Genomic DNA, 23,427 nt, shown 5'->3' on the forward strand with positions numbered 1-23,427 from the left:
GGTGGTGAGGTGGAATACTGCGTCGGGGGACCGGCGCTCCCGTGTGAATATGGGACCCAACGGGTCCCACTTTATCTAGTAAATTCTATAAGACAATGAAAAGAAAAAAGACTGTGCAAACACAAAACTTTAGTGTAAAATTCAATTAGAAAACAACTCCACAGGAGTGTAAGAGGTGGTCCACAGTGTTCTGGTGCTGAGGTGGGATTAGTTTTCAACCTACTTAGGTGTTTGGGTGGTTAAAGCATCAATATTTTAACTTTCAATAATTATTCAGGCTTGAGTTCATTCCTGCGTTGCCTTCAGGATACACGTTTCTAAACTTGCTCAACTTAAGAATATGCAGTCTCCCTGGCATTCTTCCACTCTACAATTGATCCCGCCTTAGTCCTCTACCCCCACTTTCAATTCTTCTGTATGATATTTATCTTCCAACTCCCACACCAATCACTGAGCGAGTGCCTTCGATCTCACCTTCACTATTCTTCAACATCTGTCCCCATTGTTAACCCTCCGTAAAATCTCACATCATGAAACAGCTAATGCAGTCATTATTTTTTAGCTTTACAGCAAGTCAAGTTGAACACCGTAGACCTTTATAATTTTATACTCAAATTGCTACACATAAAGACAAAGCGGAAATCAATTTATTTCTCTCAGAAAATATCCATTAACAACAAAATGACAAGTACCACAAAAATTGTTGATTAAGTCAATAGCTGAAGGAATTGTTTTATTGAATTTGGCCATGTACAAATCGGTTCATTGGGTAACAACTGCTGGCTGGTTAGCACGCTACAAAAGCTTTTCACTGTACCTTGGTACACGTGATAATAAACTGAACTGAACTGGACAAATGAAATAAAATGGGGAATACTTATAATACTCATCAGGTCATGCAGCATCTGGGGAGGGAGAAACAGGTTCAAAGTTTGAGGTCAGCGATTCATCATCATATTTGAAACGGTTACAAATTTGATTTGTCGAGGAAAATGATTAGAAAATATTGCTGCAATCTACAATATCACAATTGGGGAGATTATGTCAATATAAAGTTAAATGCACATATGATTTTAATGGAGACATTATACCCCATATAAGTGGCAAAGGTGAAAATACCTAAACAAACGAGAATCTGATTTTGCAAATGTAATGTTATTGGTTGTCAGTCTGTTTGACATCCATGAGAGGTAATTCTTAACTGAATTTGATAAAGGCAAGAAGAAACATATTGCATTATAGCAAAGAATTAATAGAACGACCAGAATAGCAATGACTGTGATGTGATAATCTGAAGACAGCAATCAGCAATTAGTCAATTTGGCATGAACTGGATCCACTACAATGAATCTTTTAGTACATTTCAGTAAAAATGCAACTGAAATAACAAACATTTAAATATTGCAAAAGTTTAATTTTTACAGCACTTTCTTTAGAAAGTTATGGTGGGATGCAGAAACATGCTATTATATACATCTGCAGTTCCTTGTTATTACCTGGTATTATATACGTTTTGTTATATTTTTCAACATTTTGAAGTATATGGATAAACTGCCATTGTTTTTGGACTGCAATCTAATTACCCTTCCTACCCAATCAAAAATTAGTGCACTTATTATCCATGAAAACATTAAACAGTATCAAGCTGGGTTTCGCTTTAATTAGATTCCTGCTCCCTAAATTTGTGCTCCCAGGAGCTTGTGCCTGGAGCCTTATTACTAACCCAGACATCATTTTAAACATTCCTACTTCTCCATGGTAGTGTTATACCAAACTGAACGGCTAATGATCAATTGCTGTTGTGAATCCTTACCCAACCGAGATGTCATCTTTAGATATTTAGTGCTGATTACAACAAAGAATATTGATAACATTACTTTCCATTAAATAAAACAGGGAAGAGTCTCCTTGCATTGCAAGCTACCGAGAAATAAATGACACATTTTATTCAGCTAGAGAAAAATAATTGAAAAAAAAAAATCTTTATACTTGATAAACACATACTCATGGATAATACCCACAACTTCTTCTGTACCAGTAGATAAATAAATAATCAAAAACAATCACAGTCCTCTGCTCAGTGACAACTCTCCCAATCACAAGAATGGCATTGTGCGTTTGTATTTAGTGCTCAATAATTACTCATGCACCACCTCTAATTTTCATTATTTAGATCTGTCTTCATGTTTCTTCCACAGAAGCTGGAAGTTCCTCATGTCTCAATTGTTACTTCCCTCCAACATATATTGGAACTTGTTATTTTCTCACCCTTTTTCTCATCTTGATATTCTTATGGCAGCCCACTTTGCTCACATTTTTCTTTCACCTCTTTTTTTTCTCACTTTGTGACATTCACTCTTTCTCAACAAGTCTCCCTCTACACAACTCTTTTGCCCTTAGTGTGTTAGTACTATTTCTTTGTGGAGTCACAAGCCATCTTATCTTTCTGATTCTTCTATTCCATATATAATCAATTTTCTTCACATAATGTGGCCTTTGCATACAACTTTTATTCAATGCAAGACATGAATTTCCTACATGAAAGGTAGAGCTGGAAATATTTTTACCTTTAAATTTACTAAACGCCTGTTACGCAGGAGACCTGCACATCATTTCCCGAGTTCAATTACTACATTTTTTTTACTGCAGTGTTTCAGCCAAAGCCTTTGTGCAATTACACGTCATAAAACTTTTCTGTCCTTGCTAATGGGCTGCACAGTAGATTAGCAGGCAGTGCAGTTGTGTTACAAACCCAACAACCCTGGCTCAATTCTCCAGTGCTGTCAGAGTTGAGTTTGCATGTTCTCCCAATAACCATGTGGATTTCCCCGGGTGCTCAGTTTCCTCCCGCATGCTAGTTGTGCTAGTTGTTCGGTTAAATGTCTACTGTAAATCATGCCAAGCATAGATGAGTGGTGGAAAAATTGTAAGATAGAAACCAAGGTGTCAAGGAATTGTCATCTGGCTCAGCAAATGGGAATTGATCCGTTTAAGCACAGCAACTGGATGAGAGTGTTACAATCATGGGTTCTGCTCACTTTGCCAAGCTGATGGTGCACTTAGCCAACCTTTCCTTTGAAATCCCTCTTCACCTAATCTTACTGAATCTTCTACTTCACCCATTCAAATATTCCTCAGGTATCCTCTCTGTGTCCTTAGTTTACCATTACCATTCGTTTTGCCTTTATCACAAAATAATCACAGGTTATCAAACAGTTCAACTTGGTGTCTCTCAAGCCCTTGGACCATATGATAATTATTTTCCTTGCCTGAACTCACCCACTGCCATGAGACATCATTGGGGCCAGAGTCAACATGAGGACTCCTAACTGCATTCCACCATGTCACCATCTCTGATGAGATAGGATATGTCCTGCTGTTTGTACAAGATATACCAGGTGATGCTACTTTAAAAAAATTGTGATGAAAGATCTATCTGTAAACGTGACAATGACAAATTCTCAATGGTTCCTGAGGGGAACGAACAGAGGCAAAGATTGAGTGCTGAGCGTCAAAATCAACACCTAGATGGAAACTTGCTGTCTGTGTTGTTTAGCTGTGGTAATTTGGTCAGAAATCCTGAAACATTTCAGAATTCAAACACAATGCCTTCTCAAGACATACCTTTTGTTTGAGCAAAAAATAAAGTGCTGGAGGAACTAAGCTAGTCAGGTAGCATTCGTGGAGGGAAATAGACAGATAATGGGTCCCAACCCAAACCATCCTCTATTTCCCTCCATAGCTACTGCCTGACCTGCTGAGTTTCTCAAGCAGTTCATATATTTTGCTCAAGGTTCCAGCATTGCAGTCTCTTATGGATGGATAGCAGGTTGGCTGGATGGCAGAAGACAAAGAGTAGCAATAAGCTGGTTGGCTGCCAATGATTAGCCGAGTTCCACAGGGGTCAGTGCTGGGGGCCGTTACTCTTCACTTTGTATATTAATGATTTGGACGAGGGGATTGAAGGCTTTGTGGCCAAGTTTGCGGATGATACGAAAAGAGGTGGAAGGGCAGGTAGTGTAGAGAAAGCAGGGACTCTGCAGATAGACTTGGACAGCTTGGGAGAGTGGGCAAAGAAGTGGCAGATGGAATATAGGGTAGCAAAGTTTGGATTCATGCATTTTCGTAGTAGGAATAAAGGCGTAGACTATTTTCTAATTGGGGAGAGAATCCAGAAATCAGAGATGCAAAGGGACTTGGGAGTGCTGGTGCAAGATTCACAAAATGTTAATCTGCTGGTCGAATCGGTAGTAAAGAAAGCAAACTCAATGCTAGCATTTATTTCAAGAGGGCTTGTATACAAAAATAGGGATGTATTGCTGAGGTTCTACAGGGCGCTGGTAAGGCTGCATTTGGAATACTGTGAGCAATTTTTGGTACCATATCTGAGGAAGGATGTGCTGGCTCTGGAGAGGGTCCAGAGGAGGTTTACAGGAATGGTCCCAGGAATGAGTAGGTTAACCTATGATGTGTACGAAGGGAGACCTCAATGAAACATACAGAATAGTGAAAGACTTGGATAGATGTGGGGAGGATGTGTCCACTAGTGGGAGAGTCTAGGACTGGAGGTCATAGCCTTAGAAATTAAGGACGTTCTTTTAGGAAGGAGATGAGGAGAGATTTCTTTAATCAGAGGGTAGTGAATCTGTGGAATTCTTTGCCACAGATGGCTGTAGAGGCCAAGTCACTGGATACTTTTAAGGCAGAGATAGATACATTATTGATTCGTACAGGTGTCAGAGGTTATGGGGAGACGGCAGGAGAATGAGGTTTGGAGGGAGAGATAGATCAGCCATGATTAATGGGCCGAATGGCCTATCACATGATTTTGTGTCCCAATACCTACAGTTTGACCATGACAGAGTATCCCAGTCCCTGTCCTGATGATCTACTCTGTCGACTGGTTGCCTTCCAAAGTTTCAAAGACTGAATTACTACTCATTGCACAACTTTGATCAATCATTCATAATTTTAGCTGACACTCAACTGTAGGAAACAATTCATTGTAGGATTCAATTTAGTATGCGAGAACTCAGAGCAAAAACCTGGAGAAACACATCTGTAAAATCTGGACCATAAAAATAAAAATGTGAATTAAATGTATGTCAGACTGGTAAAACTCTGGTGTCAAGGCAGCAATTAACATGCTCCTGTATGCAGGAGCACTCTGGCCGCACATACAGAGATGGACAGATATACACATGGTTTTCTGCACATCCCTCCTTGGCAAGAAAAACACCAAAGAAGGAATTAAGAAAATGAATATATCTAAAATTAAAACATTAATTATCCATACATATGCAATTTCTATGAAGGTAAGCATTGAATTAACAGCATCTCAAGTGTTCCACAGGAATATATTTATTGCATTCTCAGTCATCTCCATGGGACACCTGTCAAATTTACCCCTGATAATGCATTATAAATTCCAATTAGAATGTTATTAGTTGCCACCATTCAGCACAAAGACATTGTACTATTCCAAAGTTGTGCTAATCGCACTTGTTTTTACCTATATTTTCACTACAGTTTAAAATATCTACTTGACAAGATTTAGCATGGAATATTCATACAAATAAGGCAACAAGTATTTTTATAAATTTTCAAAGGGCAAGTCACCTTATACGATGAGGAAATTACCTCTAATTTATTTAAAACAATGACAAACATAACCTGCAAATGCTTCACATCAAAAAATGAATGGCCGAGAGAAGGGTCTTTGACCAGAAACATATACCAGTAATTGTTCTCTTTCCACAGATAATGTTTGACTGGCTGAATTCTTCCATCATTTTTTTGATTACATAGATTACATAGAAAATAGGTGCAGGAGTAGGCTATTTGGCCCTTCGAGCCTGCACCGCCATTCAATATGGCTGATCATCTTTTACTATTCTATTTTACTTGCAGATTTCATCATCTGCAGTTTTACTCATTTTCCATTACAGGCAAAATTCAGCTTACCTCAAACTCAGCATGTCTATGTATATCTTCTGCCCGCTGTCTGCTCAGGATAAACTCAGCTTCATTTGCTACCCTCACCAGGTGATCTTTCATTGTGTGACATAGGAGTCTATGAAGGAGAAAAATGCAATTGAGAAACAAATTCAAGTAATAAAATGTCCATTTGTTCAATAGTCCAAATGTGTGAATTCTTGTCACACGCTTATGTACAAGAGCAAGATTTTGTTTACAGTGATAAGAAAACACATTCTATTTATTTTATTTTATACAAAATATTTTCCTCTTAAAAGGACAAGAGCATAAATCCTCAGGTAGAAAATGGATAAAATTTGCCTGAGCAAGTTTAACAAATTAGTAAAATTTAGCACTCATTAAAAATTTTAATCAGCAAGGATTTAAATTGGGATTATTACTGTAAAATTTTAATTAAAAAAATAATTTATTGAAACCAAACTACTTAAGTTATTATACAAGGTATAATGTAAAATATATTGGCATTATGGCACTCATATTGAAGTAAAATTAAAAGAAAAGATATAAAACCAAATAATCACAGTTGCTGGAAATAAGACAAAATATTCTGAAAATGTTCAGCAGGACAGGAAGTATTTGTGGAGCAAGAAGTACATTGACTCCTTCCATCTTTACAGATGTTTCCTGACCAGCTGATTATTCTCAGCATTTCTGAACATTCTCAACAATAAATTCTACAATTTTTGATAACATTCGATTATCCAATTTTAGGTAAACATTGAATTATCCAATTTTAGGTAACATTAAATTCTGATTATTTAGGTAACCTATGTACAAACCCATTCTGTTATCTCCCCCTTCCCCCCTTTCACTTCCATTCTTTTCTCTGTACCCCATCTGAATGTACATGCATTTCTCCCCCCACCCATACCTATATTCCTTATTCCTTCCTCTGGCTTCACAATTATCTTATCACCCATGGCCTTTGTTCAATCATCTGCCTATCAACCCCCCCCCCCCCCCCCCCCCCCCCCCTTGTCCGGCCCCTTCTTTCTTCCAACCTTCTACCACAATCAGTCGGAAGCGGGGTCCTGACCCAAGATGTCACCTATCCACGTTCTCCAAAGATGCTGCCTGACCCGCTGAGTTACTCCACCACTTTGTGTCTTTTTAGAAAACCAACATCTGTAGTTCCTTGTTTAAGCTTGTTATTTGTTGTGTTTTAAAAAGATAGCTCTTCAAAATCAACATTTATGTTGGAATGGTTGTGTGGTCCAGCAACAAAATGAAAGCATATCAAAATCCATAAATTACTTAATTCCCACATATGTTTTCATGTATTATTTTTCAACTTCTTTCTGCAATCTGTCATGTATCAATCACTGTTCATATCTAGACTTTGTAATACACTTTTATTTTAAGGAAAGGAATCTTTGTCTAGATTGAAAATGTTGTTTAAGCCCAAGAATAATGTTGGGAAATTGTGAGGGAAGGAGAAAATTAAGGTTAAATGATATTAATCTAAGAAATTAGATCCCACCTTAATCAGCAAACCCTCCTCCAAATAAATCTTTGGCTTTTATCAAATTCTGGATGCAACCCTTCATGCTTTCTTCACACTGAACACCATCGAGAAAAACAAATTCTATTTTGACAGTTCAGGAAGTTTTTTCAAGAAGTGTAAATAGAAATTGAAATGTATTAATTAGTTTCACAAAGTATGGAAAAACTATCTGGATTAAAACCATGCACTTCAAGTTCATTGGCATTAATATTACTAACAATCTGTCGGGGCAGACTGCTTGGTGCAGGGCTGCGCCACACAGAGATATCAGGCTTCTAAACGATCCTTCCATAAGCTAAGGTACTATCTGAAACCCCAATGCAGATTTGTTTATGGAACTGTATTCTGTATTTGCTCTTTGTTCCACCTATTGTACGTACTTGAGTTTGGCATGATTATATACTATAGTATTTTATGATTTGATTGGATAGCATGCAAAACAAAGTTGTTCACTGTACCTCAGTACATGACAATAATAAACCTAAACTTAAACCTTGCTCTGCAAACCAATATCACAATTATCCCAAGGCACTTTTTATATCTGCAATGTAATCATTCAAATACCCAGTCAAAATACCCAGGCCAGAAATGATATATTTTCACATCAAATAATATTTTACTCACATGGTTAGTATTAATAGTGCTGATTATAATCATCAGCTCAAGGACATAAGTTGGCATTCTCATTCTGATCACAATATAGTCAATCTGTTTTGTAGCTAACCAAATCTTAAATGCTGCATTGAATGTAATATGTCTCGCTAAGTTTTTTCAGTGCGGGACCAATAGTCTGTTACTCCTTCACAATAAGAGATTCCTTTCTAAAAGTCTGTCATTTTATTCTGAGACACTGTCAGATTCCTCTACTTACCAAATGATTTTATCAATTTAAACTACCATACGATTGCTGAAGCTTCTATATTTAAGCAAGCACAATCCTCATCATCACACAAATTTTCAAATTATACAGCACTGAAATGGCCATGCAGTTCAACCAGTGCATGCAGATGTTTAAGTTCCGTTTAAGCATCCTCGTATTTACCTTACCTTGACTACATAACCTTTATCGCATTCACCCTCATATGCTAATCTGGTTTATTCTTAAATTCACATATACCAATGGCCTTTGCCACTCCCAGTGATAAAGTTACAAATGTTCACTATTTTTTGGGAAGATATTCTTCTCAATTCCTTATTTTATTTCTTGGTGACACTTGTCTCCCCAATTAGAAACATTATCTCTGTTTCAACACTCAAAATTATTTTTTGTAAAATGGTGACTGGAATTGCTCACACCATGCGTAGGAATCGTTTTTTTGCTTTAACTTCATCCTTGTAGAAACCCAGGTGCTTGTTTGCTTTTTAAATGACCTATTAATCTGCCTCTTCATTTATCACTGGCTGTATTTTGAGATTGCAATGGTAGCAAAACTGACAATGACCTTAGGGCTTCAATGTATCCAGAAATCATGGGGCGATTCGGTGCTTCTCAGCATTGTGTGCTGTTTATTCAACTTTCTGCACCATAATTAAAGAAACTTCTTGATTGTGATTTTAAAAGTTTCAGGTATCTTACAGTGTGAACAGTGTGAATGTCTAAAAATATACCGTGTTGCATGGGACGTGAGTGAGGTTTTAATAGCATCCAAAGCCAAGAGTATTGCTGAACAAAATTTCTCGCCTTTTAAAAAATTCTATGGACATGGATTGCCATTCCCTCAAACATTTCAAAAATTTACAAATACTTCAGTCCCAACCTTAATCTTGTACATATATTCAAACCGATATTTTGTGTCAAAGAAATACGTAAAAGTTTAAAACTTGTGCTTTTTCTCTTTGGAGTTTGAAATTTGTCAAATTTCTTCATATGATTCTCAGCCAAATGATATTTGTCATCCATTAGAACTGTGTCAGTGACAGTGACCAGCAACAGAAAGGGGGTACTCATGCCACAAAGATCAATGGATTGTGAGTGACTTTCTTTCAGATCATTGATAAGAAATATCTTCATGTAGTTTGTTGCAGGTCTCCTGGGTATTTAAGTTTCCAGTCTCTCCACAATTTTACATTATTATAAGTTAAGTAAATTTATTTTTCTGAACTATAAATCTTGTGATTAAAGGTAGTTAACTATCCATTGTACAACTTGGTCCTGATTGCACATGCTTTTACTTTTTATTTTGTCCATTGAAAATAAAAAGGCAATATGCCTCCTCCCTGTGGCCAATGCGCTGTTCCCCAAATCACAATGTGGATTAAATTAATCTATTCTTCAATTCAAGGCATGATCTTCTCTGTACAATAAGTACAAGAAAAATATAGGTAACAACATCAACCACAATATGTAGCCTATATTTCAACCTCACTGAGCCTGAACTCATTAGTTAGCATCATGCCTTGCATGCCACCATGAAACAAAAGTCAAGAGGGTGTGCCATGGTCCCTCCTGGTTCGCTCCATCAACCAGGAAGGACCATGGAGCACCCTCCTTATGTTTATTTCATGATGGCATGGAAGGCACGATGCTAACTAATGAGCCTACACTGCAGATTGGTGTCAACAAACACAAAACTAAACCACAGAATCAATGGGAAATTCATGAATTTACTTCACTTCCATTAAAGAACCAATTCATCCCTATGTCAGGGCTTGAACTGCGGTAAATTGAAAACATTTGTTTCATGGTGGCATACAATGTACGATGTTAACAAATACGATTAACTAACCAATTCATAGCTTTCATGTTGCTCTCTGTATTTTGAAAATACGGGTCATCCTGGACTCATTCACTTGCAAGTATGAGAAGGGTCTGAATCTCTGCAAGCAAAGGTCATCCACCAATCTACTCCATTATACCCCACTGCACTCTAACAAGTTTCCCTGCAAAACCCTAGTTCCCAGATCACATTTTGGGAGTCATCTCTCAGCAAAACCAGGCATCAATGATAAAAATCACCATCACTTTCAGTGTACAAAAAACACAATCTCTGAGAATAAGGACAGCTGAAGAACAAGATCTCAACCCCATATGGAGATTATGGTCTATCAGAATCCCCTGCAGTCAGGCTATTTGTATGTCTGGCAACAGACCCCCAGAAAAGACTATGTTACAGACAGAGATTACCAGAAGGATGGCCTACTTAAAATGCAACATCTATACCTACCCCCTTTATCTTTCCTGTGCCCCCTCCCCATTATATACCCATTTCTCCCACTATTCCACTTCAGTCTTGCTGCTCCTTTCCCCTCCTTTGTACTCTCATCTCCCATCAAAAAGTCCCTCATTTGCCATCTATCCTCCCTCTTTCTCCTCCCTCTTTCTCCTCCGCTATCTCCCCCCCCCACCCCGGCTTTGCATTTCACCTCCTCTCATCAGCCACGCTTTTGTCTCCTTTTCACTTCCAGCTTATGTCACTTACTCCACCCATCTACCAATCCAAAGCCCCTCCCTCACATACCCACCAAACACTTACAAGCATTATCACACCACACCTCTTTCCGGCTTCCTCCTCTTTACTACAATCAGTCTGAAGAATGGTATAAACCCAAAACGTTATCTGTCCATTCCCTGCATAGATGATGCTTGACCCGTTGAGTTCCTCCAGCACGTTATGTTTTGCTCAAATTTCCTGCATCTGCTTTTCCTTGCGTCTCAGGCAATTCTGTTTCTCTCTGTAGCAATGCTGCTTCATCTCAGATTTCCAACATCTGCAATTTTGCTGCATTTCAATGTCTGATAAATTGCTGTATTGCAGCTGTGTATTATTTAAATGTAATGCAATGATAATGGAGGGGGTAGATATCACACCACCAGACACTAATCAATCAAACAGCATTGTCTTGCACGGCAATTTTTCATCCAGCTCCAATAACAGTGGCAAGAGATGAGTATTCTATCATATTCCTGATAAGATTATTAGCGATGATGAACAGGCTTTGAGCAATTAGAAGGTAAGATGTTCTTTGCAAAGTACCCAAGTCTGTCCTTCCTCAGCAGTATGTTGGCATTCTGGCCCAGTTTAGATCCTTGTTAATGATGACCCATTAGGTGTTAATAGCAAAGGAATTGGTAACTGTGGCCATGAAACTCAAGAGGGATACCTGGAATTTAACGCTTCAGGTGGTGATTATGAATGTTAATGTTTCAAAACAAACATTTGACACCTGTCTGATTGAATTCATAATTCCATCCAACTGACAGAAATGTGAACAATCTTTACATTTCATGGAGCCTGTGATTTGATTACAGGTTTCAACTATCCTTTCCAATATCTTGGCTCAGTCAGTGCATTTAACATCTTTCCAGGTTTAAAGCCCTGTACTACAAGTTGCTCTGAGAGCAGCAAGGCCTATTGATTCAGTTCCCCTCATTACTTGTTTGCAGCTGTCAATACAATTTCAAAGACAACAGAACATCATTTTAACCGTCAAGAGTTTTTTTGAGAAATAAATATATTCATTCCAGAACAAACAAAGAAACAACCATACGATTGCTTTACTTAAAAGGATCAAATATAATCCACATTCAATTAAATAAAATTCCACGGTCAGTTCTGACATGTTCTCAATATGAATGGATTATTAGGAGGAAGCCACATCAAACACTAATCCTAATGCTTAATTGTGGATTGCTAAATTTACCAATATCATAAATGGACTTCTGTGATTTAGCCGTTTAGTGGATAATTATGAAACCCAGCTCTGGAGGTACTTGGCTAGCTTTTGAATTGCATGAGCCATAAAGACATTAGCAAATGTATGTTCAGCATATTATTTCCTCTCATTTTAAAATTGGATATTCTACATCAATATGTGGAATTAAGAAGAATTATGATACCTTTCCATTGGTCCTGTAAAAAGAAATCTGATTATTTAACCACATGAATTTTGTAAAGACCTTACTGTACTCCCTCAGCACAGATCGTCAAAAAAACATGGTTGGTAATTGCTTACACTTCTACATCACTAATTGATTTGTTAATGATTAACATCTAATCCAGATGGACCTTACCAACTCACTTATGAGCTCAGAATCCTGGTGTTAGCACTGCTCATAAAAAATTAATCAAGGGCCAAATTCAGAGTAACCATTCTATTGCAAAAGGTCAAAACGGGTCAGGACCATATAATGAGAAACAATAACAGGCTGGTTCTTCACAACGTAACCCAACACCCTTGTTGCTTTCACTGACTGCCAGGAACAAATTTAGAAGCAAATCTCCATAGCTTCCCTCCACCCAGCCCCAGGCCCTCCACTCTCACCCATCCTAACTTACAATTGAATTCTTCCACAACTTGACATACATTTAAATGGCCTTGTTCCACAGTAATTTTAACAGAAATACATTTACCTGCAATGATTTTGTAAAAACTCAAACCTCATATTACATAAACAAAGTATTAAAAAAAAAAATAATATGTCCTTAGATGGGGCAGGACAAACCACAAAATAATAATTCAAAGTTAATAAATGTACCTTTAGGTGTAATACTACCAAAATATGCTTGAGGTGTTTATGTGCAAAAATATCGTGGATGGAAGATCTGTTTTTACTTTCTTATTGCACATTCTTCATGAGCAATTAGAAAATATAGACCCAAAAGTAGTTTGCTTATCATGAACTGAAATAAAATTATAAAACATGCAACAATAAGTGGCCGAGTAAAGAAAAACTTTTCCTAAACTCAGTGTCATACGACAGGAAATAAAACGTTGTTTTCATGCAATGTGCCTATGCCAAATTTTCAAGGAAAAACATTACATTCCGCTGAAGAAGTATCTGACAACAGTTACTATGAAATATTAATCACTTCATCTGTTTCCAACACATAATGCAGTTGTTATTAACAGTGAATCTACAATCCAACAACAAGTCATCAATGTAAATACAAGGGTATATTTGAACATATTGTTAACTACAAATCAGCCTTGCCTGGTAAAGATCTGTACTAAATAATGAAAATACCTAAATATCATTACCTTCCTTCATTGACAAGTTCAATAAATGCCAGCCCAGCATTTTTCTGAATTGAGTTCTGCCATTCCTGTAATAAAATTTAAAAAAATTGACTTCCAAGTGAAACACACAAAAATAAATCAAGTTACAGTGTAATTCATAGTCTACAGCCTTCACACTGTAGCTGCCAAATGACAGACACTTACTCTGAATTTTTACTTTATAATTAGTGAAGATAGAAAATGCCAAAACAGAGAAGAAAATATATTTATCATGATATGGTTTAGCATTATCTCCTTCACACACAATTACCAAAGTACACTCTACAAATAAGCCTCAGCTGAATCAAATCCTAAGTGAGTTTTAATAGTTCTGGAAACAGCTTAATGGTCAATATCTTTCACAACCAATTTAATATTTCAACACTGCATATTCAATGAATAATATAAGAAAATGCGTGCAGAGTATGTAAAGGTTTGAAGTAGCCAGGTCCCAGGACACTGCAAAAATAACATGTTAAAAGCCTCAGACCTGACCACTAATGCTTCTAAAGTGCCGGAAACCATATTTTAGCGCTTCAAAGAGACAGGCTGTAAAATGCAATTAACAACCAATAAACATACCCAATTTTAAACTGTACCCTGATGTTTTTCAGAGATGTTGCAAATTATATTTGCATTACATTCTATTCGTGTTAGAGCAATGCAATCCAGAACATAGAACTCTGTGGCTGCTGTGAAATACAATTGAATCCATATATTAAAAGGTACGTGGAGATTTTATCTTCCTTGCACCTCGTAATGTTCACATTTTGCTATCAATTGCTTCAAATTAGCTGGCATCATATACAGGATTAGTGGAACAGCAACACTCTAACCTGACCCAGAAGGCCATGGCCTCCTCTGCTGAACAAGCAACAGAGACCGAAGGTAGACCCACAATTCTGGAGTATCTCAGCTGGACAGGCAGCATCTCTGGAGAAATGGAATTGGTGAGGCCCTTCTATAGACTGATGTCAGGGCAGTGGGTGGGACAGCTATAGAATGTAGTCAGAGACAGTAAGACTGGTGGGAGAACCGGGAAGGGGGAAGGGGATGGAGAGAGAGAGGGCTATTTGAAGTTAGATAAGTCAATATTCATACCTTTGGATATAAGCTACCCAAGCAAAATATGAGGTGCTGTTCCTCCAATTTGCACTGGGCCTCACTCTGACAATGGAGGACGTTCAGGACAGAAAGGTCAGATTGGGAATGGGAGGGGTAGTTAAAGTGCTGAACAACCGGGAGATCATGTAGACGGACTGAGCAAAAGTGTTCAGTGAAACGATCGCGAGTCTGGGCTTGGTCCTGCCGATGTACAGGAGGTGACGCTTGGTCTTGCCGATGTACAGGAGGTGAACCACAGCCAAGCAACTTCGACCTATATTGTCAGAGATGCCATCTTTTGGATGACATGTTAAATCAACACTCAACCTTCTCCTTGAGATGAAAATCAACAAAATCCTATGGCATTAATCTCAGTGCAGTCCTCCCAGTATCCTAGACAACCTATCGTTTTGAACCAACGCCTAAAATAGATGGTCTACCTATCTTGTTTATTGACTGTAAACTTGCTGTGCACAATTTAGCTACACTGCTTCCTCCATTACAGCAGTGACTACAAATCAAATGTACTCTGTTAGCAGTAATATGCTTTGACACATCTGATGTTTACAAAGACATTACTTTAAAGCATGTATTTTTTTTGCTATTAAACAAAAATATTTTTCAAAAAATAAACTGCAAATTCAATTTATGATTCACACCAGTTAATAAATCTCAGGGCAATGGTTGAAGGAAGGAAGTTAGCAGACTAATCACAAGCGCTTCAGATAGAATACAAATTGTGTTACAAAGATTGCTATAACATTTGGGCAACAATGCAGTTTACTGAGATTACTGAGCAACCTGAGATTACTGCAAACTGAGATTACTTGAGCAAACCAAAGCAATTATAGAAACAAGGAGCTGGTGCATACACAAAAGGAATCAAAGTGCTGGAGTAATTTAGCAGGTTATGGGCCTGTCCCACTTAGGCGTCTTTTTTGACGACTGCAGGAGTCTATGCAACCGCCACATGTTCGTGGGTGGTTGCCGGGGAGCCGCCTTCATGGTCGTGAGGAGTTCCCGCATTCTGGGAACTAGTCGCGGCCTCATTATGGTCGCCGAGAATTTTTCAACGTTGATAAATTAGCGGGAACTAGAATGAAGCCGCCATGGAGGGTAGCGAGAATTCTCGTGCCGTAGGTGGGCCCCCAGGAGGTCCTAGTGGGTCGCCAGGAGGTCGAAGGTTCTCGTAGGTTGTAGCCAGTACTGACCGGTGAATTTCATAGGCTCATTGGGAAAAACAAAAGTAAGCAGTAGTTTTCAGAACCAAGAATACCCGACCGGTAATGTTAAATGTCCGCCGACCATCTTAAAAGTTGTCTCCACTCCTTCTCCCCCCTCATTTAAAAGGACTTGCTGTACACTGAGCTTTAGCCTTCTTAATTACAGCGCCAACCTTCCTGTTCATCGCAGTATCACCTGGGCTTTGCACCGTGTGAATTTCACTAGGACACCACTCCCCCTGCTTGCCCTGTCCCCCGCCTGCATAACGGCCTGGTGAAGGAAAGTAGTGTGTGTGGTGTTTGTGTCTGTGTTCCATTCTGACAGTCGCCGTTCCAGTTCCCAGTTTTTCAGACTTGACAGTCGCCAGAAAAATCGGCTATGGACAGGCCCATTATGTAGGTATGTTACAAAACCTACCTGAATCGCCATTGGGAATCTGCCCACAGCCAGGTCCGCGATTTTGGCGCTGTTTGGAGGGGGGGTTTTAAAACGCGTTTGTCTGTCTGTCTGTCTGTCAGCCTATAAATCTTAACAGTCGCCGGTCGCAGTTTTATAGGCCCGATAATATAGTTATTTTAAAATCAGACATTCCGACAGTCGCCAGTTTTATAAAGCAAAAAATAAAGGTATGTACCTATGGGGGACAGGCCCATATATCAAGCATCTCTAGAGTAGTTCATTTTGGGCTTTTGAACAATCTGAGGGCAGAAGGGTCAACGTTCTTGGACCGGAACATCACCGGTCCATGTTCTCCAGAGATGCTGCCTTACCTGCTGAGTTACTCCAGCACTTTTTGTCCTTATAAAGCAATGAGCTTTTTTGTAATGATTAATGCTAATTTCCGAGTATATGACATGGGTATTTGCTCCAAGATTATGCTTTATCTGATGGGATAAATTGCAAACTTGATTTTTAAAATCTCAACCACTAATTATGCCTCTCTAGAGAAATAACACGAAAAGGGTCTTGAAAGTGGTATATTCTCATCATTACAACATCAGCACTTTGTGTCCTTATAATAGCAATGATGATTACCTGTATGACAGGGAGTCCAAGCACACTCCTCTCAAATAACATGAAACAAAGTGGTATATTTCATAATTACAACATCAAATTATAATATTATAATCAACCTGTATGACTGAGTAGCACCTCAACTCATCAGGATTTTCAGATGAATGATTACATTAAAAAAAAATGGAAACAAAGGTAGGCAGCTCTTTGAAAACTCAACGTATTTGAATGGAGAAGAAGACCACTGTGCATATTTCAGGATGTACACAAAGATGGCATTATATGCTTTAGAGCCTTTCTCGGTAAACAGGAAAGGAGTGTGGAAAGCCACTCTATCAATGTCAACTCACAGATTGAGCAAAGAAGCAAGGCAACTACAGGTTTTGTGATGATCAGCAACTGGGCAGAAATTAGTCTGCACCAGAAACCGAGCCTTGTCGCATGCATGATTGCCCTACAATGTAGCCCACAGCCAACAATGAACCATTGTGGACTCCACCTTTCCTTGTTCATCGTTACTTTTTTACTTTTTTGCAATTCTTCATTCATTTGTTCATTATATCTCTATATAATTATCTATGTCTCTCGTTTTCCTTTCCCTGACTCTCAGTTTGAAGAAGGGTCTCAACCCAAAACGTCGCCTATTAATTTTCTCCAGAGATGCTGCCTGACCCACTGAATTACTCCATCTTGTTGTGTCTATCGAGGGTGATATTGTCATCCTGGACTCAATAGCTACAGTGCCCTCCATAATGTTTGGGACAAAGACCCGTCATTTATTTATTTGCCTCTGTACTCCACAATTGAAGATTTGTAACAGAAAAAAAATCACATGTGGTTAAAGTGCACATTGTCAGATTTTAATAAAGGCCATTTTTATACATCTTGGTTTCACCATGTAGAAATGACAGCAGTGTTTATACATAGTCCCCCCCCCATTTCAGGCCACCATAATGTTTGGGACACAGCAATGTCATGTAAATGAATGTAGTCATGTTTAGTATTTTGTTGCATATCCTTTGCATGCAATGACTGCTTGAAGTCTGTGATTCATGGACATCACCAGTTGCTGGGTGCCTTCTCTGGTGGTGCTCTGCCAGGCCTGTATTGCAGCCATCTATAGTGTATGCTTGGTTGGTAAGCTAGTCCCCTTCAGTTTTCTCTTCAGCATATAAAAGGCATGCTCAATTGGGTTCAGATCGGGTGATTGACTTGGCCACTCAAGAATTGACCATTTTTAGCTTTGAAAAACTCCTTTGTTGCTTTAGCAGTATGTTTGGGATCATTGTCTTGCTGTAGAATGAACCACTGGCCAATGAGTTTGAGGCATTTGTTTGAACTTGAGCAGATAGGATGTGTCTATACACTTCAGAATTCATTACGCTACTACCATCAGCAGTTGCATCATCAATAAAGATAAGTGAGCCAGTACCTTCAGCAGCCATACATGCCCAGGCCATAACACCCCCACCACTGTGTTTCACAAATGAGGTGGTATGCTTTGGATCTTGGGCAGTTCCTTCTCTCCTCCATACTTTGCTCTTGCCATCACTCTGATATGTTAGTCATCTGTCAAAAAGACCTTTTTCCAGAACTGTGGTCGCTTTTTTAAGTACTTCTTGGCAAACTGTACCCTGGCAATCTTATTTTTACAGCCAACCAGTGGTTTGCATCTTGCAGTGTAGCCTCTGTATTTCTGTTCATGAAGTCCTCAGAGGACAGTGGTCATTGAAAAATCCACACCTGACTCCTGAAGTGTGTTTCTGATCTGTCGGACAGGTCTTTGGGGATTTTTCTTTATTATAGAGAGAATTCTTCTGTCATTAGATGTGGAGGTTGTCCTTGGCCTGCCAGTCCCTTTGTGATTAATAAGCTCACTAGTGCTCCTTTTCTTCTTAATGATGTTCCAAACAGTTGATTTTGGTAAGCCTAGGGTTTGGCTAATGTTTCTAACAGTTTTATTCTTGTTTCTCAGTCTCATAATGGCTTATTTGACTTTCATTTGCACAACTTTGGTCCTCATGTTGATAAACAGCAATAAAAGTTTCCAAAGGTGATGGAAAGACTAGGTGCTGAGAGCTCTCTTATACCTGCATTAAGGAGACATTTAAACACACCTGAGCAATTACAAACGCCTGTGAAGCCGTGTGTCCCAAACATCATGGTGCCTGGAAGTGGGGGGGACTATCTGTAAACACGGCTGTAATTTCTACACGGTGAAACCAAAATGTATAAAAATGGCCTTTAATAAAATCTGACAATGTGCACTTTCACCACATGTGATTTTTTCTATGACATATTTCAAATTGTGGAGTACTGAGGCAAATAAATAAATGAAGGGTCTTTGTCCCAAACATTATGGAGGGCACTGTGTTAAACAACTTGCTGGCAAATAACACATACTAATTAAATGTTTTTGTTTTTTTCGATTTGGTTTCTCTGTATGAATAGAACAACCATTCAATCCTTTAGTGGTGTTTTTAACCACAATTTGGATGAAGTTCTTTTGAAGCAAAACATTTGAACATACGGATGTTGGCTTTAAACAGTTTATTAAAATAATCTATACAACAACTAGTTGTTGCAGAATATGAAAAACATTTTTAAAATTAAATGTTGCTGGTAAATTACAAACAATTAAAGTCATTAACACGTTTATACATTTAGTTTTATATTTTGGGGGATTATTACTTATTTATCATGATACAGAATATCTGTCAAATATAAGGGTAAAAAGCTCCCGGCAGAACACTTCCAGCAGCCCCATCTTCCCTTTCCCCTTCCCCCTGTAGTCTAGAATTTTTTTCTCTCTCATATGCCTATCAGATCCAACGTTGAATCTTTTGCCACACACCAACAAGAGTAATTTACTGTAGCCAATTAAGCTCCGAGCATACCTATAAGTTGTGGGAGGAAGCTGGAACACCTGGATGAAACCCATATGGAAAATGTGCAAGTTCCATAGACAGCAGCTAACATTGGGATCGAACCCGGGTCATGCTACCCCTACCTTTAAGTGTTCTTACTCAACAAAAATCTGTTCCAATTTTGCCATTTTCAATTCACTCGCCTAAATAATATCGAAGTGTGTAAAGAAGTACTTCATCTGCCATTTAAACCGGAGTGACATGCTTTATTTAGATGTTACTTTGGAAAACGAACGTAAAAATATTTTTAAGCGAATCAGATGTTTACATTCTACACCTCTATATAATATAATCAATTGTATATAAACAATGCAGAAATCAGTCCATCAACGTTCAGTTATTCTACTAAGTCTAAATACTGGAGCAGTATGTCTAAATTGAGAAGGAAATAGGCAACGTTTCGGGCCGAAACCCTTGGTTTCGGGCCGAAACCCTTGGTTTCGGCCCGAAACATTGCCTATTCCCTTCGCTCCATAGATAATGCTGCACCCGCTGAGTTTCTCCAGTACTTTTGTCTACCTTCGATTTTCCAGCATCTGCAGTTCCTGCTTAAACACCCTGTCTAAATTACTTAATGGAAGTTGCTAAACATCCAGAATGTAAAATACGGAACAAAACGTTGACTCCCAATGAGCAGATTCCTGCATGCTGCATTGACCAAGTCATACATAGACATACATGAACAGAGATCTTACATCCTAGCTAATTTTCAGGTCAGCGAGTTTGGTCTGGTTGTTGGACTATATTAATGTTGAAATTTAGTTCATTTCATTTACTTTTAATCTGGTCATTTCAAAATTACATGAAAAAACTCCAATCTGCTAGTTCTTATATAAACCTTGCAGATTTGTTTGCATCTTGCCTGTTTTAATTGATTGCTAAGCCACATTTTCCAGTAGGCAAGAGCATACTTTTTTTTCATTGCGATCATCAGGATTCTTCTAACGTTCACTGAGTAATTGCTTATCTAAAGCACTTGTTAGCCATTTTGTTCTTTTTCCATTGATGAGGATATGTTGGCTTCAGCTATATCCCCAACCATACACATGTTGTCCTCAAGTATTGGTCCTGCTGCACTCAGGTTTTACAATGATCCCTGCCCCTATGCCCCAAATCAAACCTAATTAGCTAATTTGGGCATAGTGGCATATTAGGGATTGCACCACAGCAATCTGTCACCTAACATGCTATGCTGCTCCTCAATTAAACTCTACAAGTCCATTTGCAGTGCGTTAACAATTGAAACAGTTATGCCTTGTGTTACAAGGTCTGGATAACATTCAGGCATGGGCTGAGAAGTGGCAAGTAATATTCATATCAACTAGTGCCAGGCAATGATCATCTGCAACAAGAGAAAATCTTACCACCTCCCCTTTAGATTCAACAGCATTAACTAAATGAGTCTCACACCACCCCAGGGGCAGAGCATTCATAACTGACCACAAACTCAACCGATCCAAGTACATCAAAGCTGATGAGAGGCTGGGTTAATTGGAGAATGTTTCCGCTATGATATTCCACAACCTTACCACCATCAAAATTCAATATACGTGAACAAGTGCTATTTACATGCCTAAATGAGTGTCGCTCTCAAGAAACTTGACGCCATCTGGCAAAAAACTACATTTTTGATTGGCACCCAAACAACCGCTCTAAATAGTAATTCCCTATGTCACCAGCTCACAGTAACTGTCCAAACTATTCCATTTGCATCTCCCAAACCTCGGACCTCTCGCACCAAAAAATACTGATAGTGCGTGAATGTGAACAGGCCATCAAGTACAGGCTCCTTCCCAAGTTGCAAACTATCATGCTTTGATAATATATTACCAGTACTACCATTAGTTCACTGCATTTAACACCAGAATTCACTATCCAAGGGAACCTGTGGAGTACCATTATCACAAGGACTGCAGCAATTTGAGGCAAGGCTGACCACCACCTTATCAAGGGCAATCAATGATGTGTAATAAATAATGCCGTTGTTTTGGGAGTCAGTCATACAGCATGGAAACAAGCCCTTTGGCCCAACTTGCCCACGCCGACCAACATGCCCCATCTACACTGGTCCCACCTGCCCGCGTTTGGCCCATATCCCTCTAAACGCATCCTATCCATGTCCAAATCTTTTTTAAATGTTGCGATAGTACCTGCATCAACTACCTCCTCTGGCAGCTCGTTCCATACACCCACCACCCTTTGTGTAAAAAATGTACCCTTTATGTTCCTATTAACTTTTTCCCCCTTGATCTTAAACCTATATCCTCCGGTTCTCGATTCCCCTGCTCTATACAAAAGACTGCGCATTTACCCGATTTATTCCTCGCATGATTCCGTACACTATAACATCACCTCTTATCCTCCTGCTCTCCAAGGAATAAAGTCCTAGCCTGCTCAACCTTTACCTGTAGCTCAGGCCCTCGAGTCCTGGCAACATCCATGTAAATCTTTGCACCCTTTCCAGCTTGACAACAGCCATCCTGTAATGTGGTATCAAAATCGAACACAATACTCTACATGTGGCTTCACCAACGTCTTATATAACTAACCTGCCCTGCCAACGTCTATACTCATTACTCTGACTGATGAAGGCCAATGTGCCGAAAAGCCTTTCTGATCACCCTATCTACCTGTGATGCCACTTTCAAGAACCTGCAGCCCTAAATCCCTCTGCTCGACAACGCTCCCCAGAGCCCTACCATTCACTGAGTAGGTCCTGCCCATGTTAGATTCCCAAAATGTAACAGCTGACATTTCTCTGCGTTAAATTCCATCAACAATTCCTCAGCCTATCGGCTCAGCTGATCAAGATCCTGCTGTAAATTTTGACAACCATCCTCACTATCGACAATACTACCCACTTTTGTGTCATCTGCAAACTTGCTAATCATGCCATGTACATTCTCATCCAAATCATAGAAATAGATGCCAAACAGCAATGGACCCAGTACCGAACCCTGCGGCACACCACTTGTCACAGGCCTCCAGACCGAAAAAACAACCTTCCACTATTACCGGCAAATACAACAAATAATCCTCCGCCATTTCCGCCACCTCCAACGTGACCCCACCACTCGCCACATCTTCCCATCTCCCCCTTCCGCAAAGACCGCTCCCTCTGCAACTCCCTTGTCAATTCTTCCCTCCCTCCCGTACCACCCCCTCCCCGGGCAACTTTCCGTTGAAATGCAACACCTGTCCCTTCACCTCCCCCCTCGACTCCTTTCAAGGACCCAAACAGTCGTTCCAGATGCGACAAAGGTTCACCTGTATCTCCTCCAACCTCATCTACTGATCCGCTGCTCTAGATGTCAGCTGATTTACATCGGGGAGACTAAGCGGAGGTTGGGCAATCGTTTCGCCGAACACCTCCGCTCAGTCCGCAATAACCTACCTGAACTCCCGGTGGCTCAGCACTTCAACTCCCTCTCCCATTCCCAATCCGACCTCTCTGTCCTGGGTTTCCTCCATTGCCAGAGTGAGCAACACCGGAAATTGGGGGAACAGCACCTCATATTCCGCCTGGGTTGCTTGCATCCGGTTGGCATGAACATTGAATTCTCCCAATTTTGCTAGCCCTTGCTGTCTCCTCCCCTTCCTTAACCCTCGAGCTGTCTCCTCCCATCCCCCTGCCCTCGGGCTCCTCCTCCTCCCTTTTTC

General features: G+C 39.4%; 1 protein-coding gene across 1 annotated transcript in view; it reads right to left on the bottom strand.

Annotated features, from left to right (window-relative positions):
- lrba (LPS responsive beige-like anchor protein) overlaps positions 1-23,427 on the bottom strand; it is a 661,684-nt gene that overhangs the window by 441,812 nt on the left and 196,445 nt on the right. The window contains exons 34-35 of the mRNA XM_055646656.1: positions 13,481-13,545; positions 5,965-6,073 (exon numbers count right to left, since the gene is read on the bottom strand). Coding sequence (XP_055502631.1) covers positions 5,965-6,073; positions 13,481-13,545 — 174 coding nt within the window. The remainder of the gene's footprint in view (positions 1-5,964; positions 6,074-13,480; positions 13,546-23,427) is intronic.

Source organism: Leucoraja erinacea, chromosome 1 (genome assembly GCF_028641065.1).
Source record: "Leucoraja erinacea ecotype New England chromosome 1, Leri_hhj_1, whole genome shotgun sequence".
Taxonomy (NCBI): Eukaryota; Metazoa; Chordata; class Chondrichthyes; order Rajiformes; family Rajidae; genus Leucoraja; species Leucoraja erinaceus.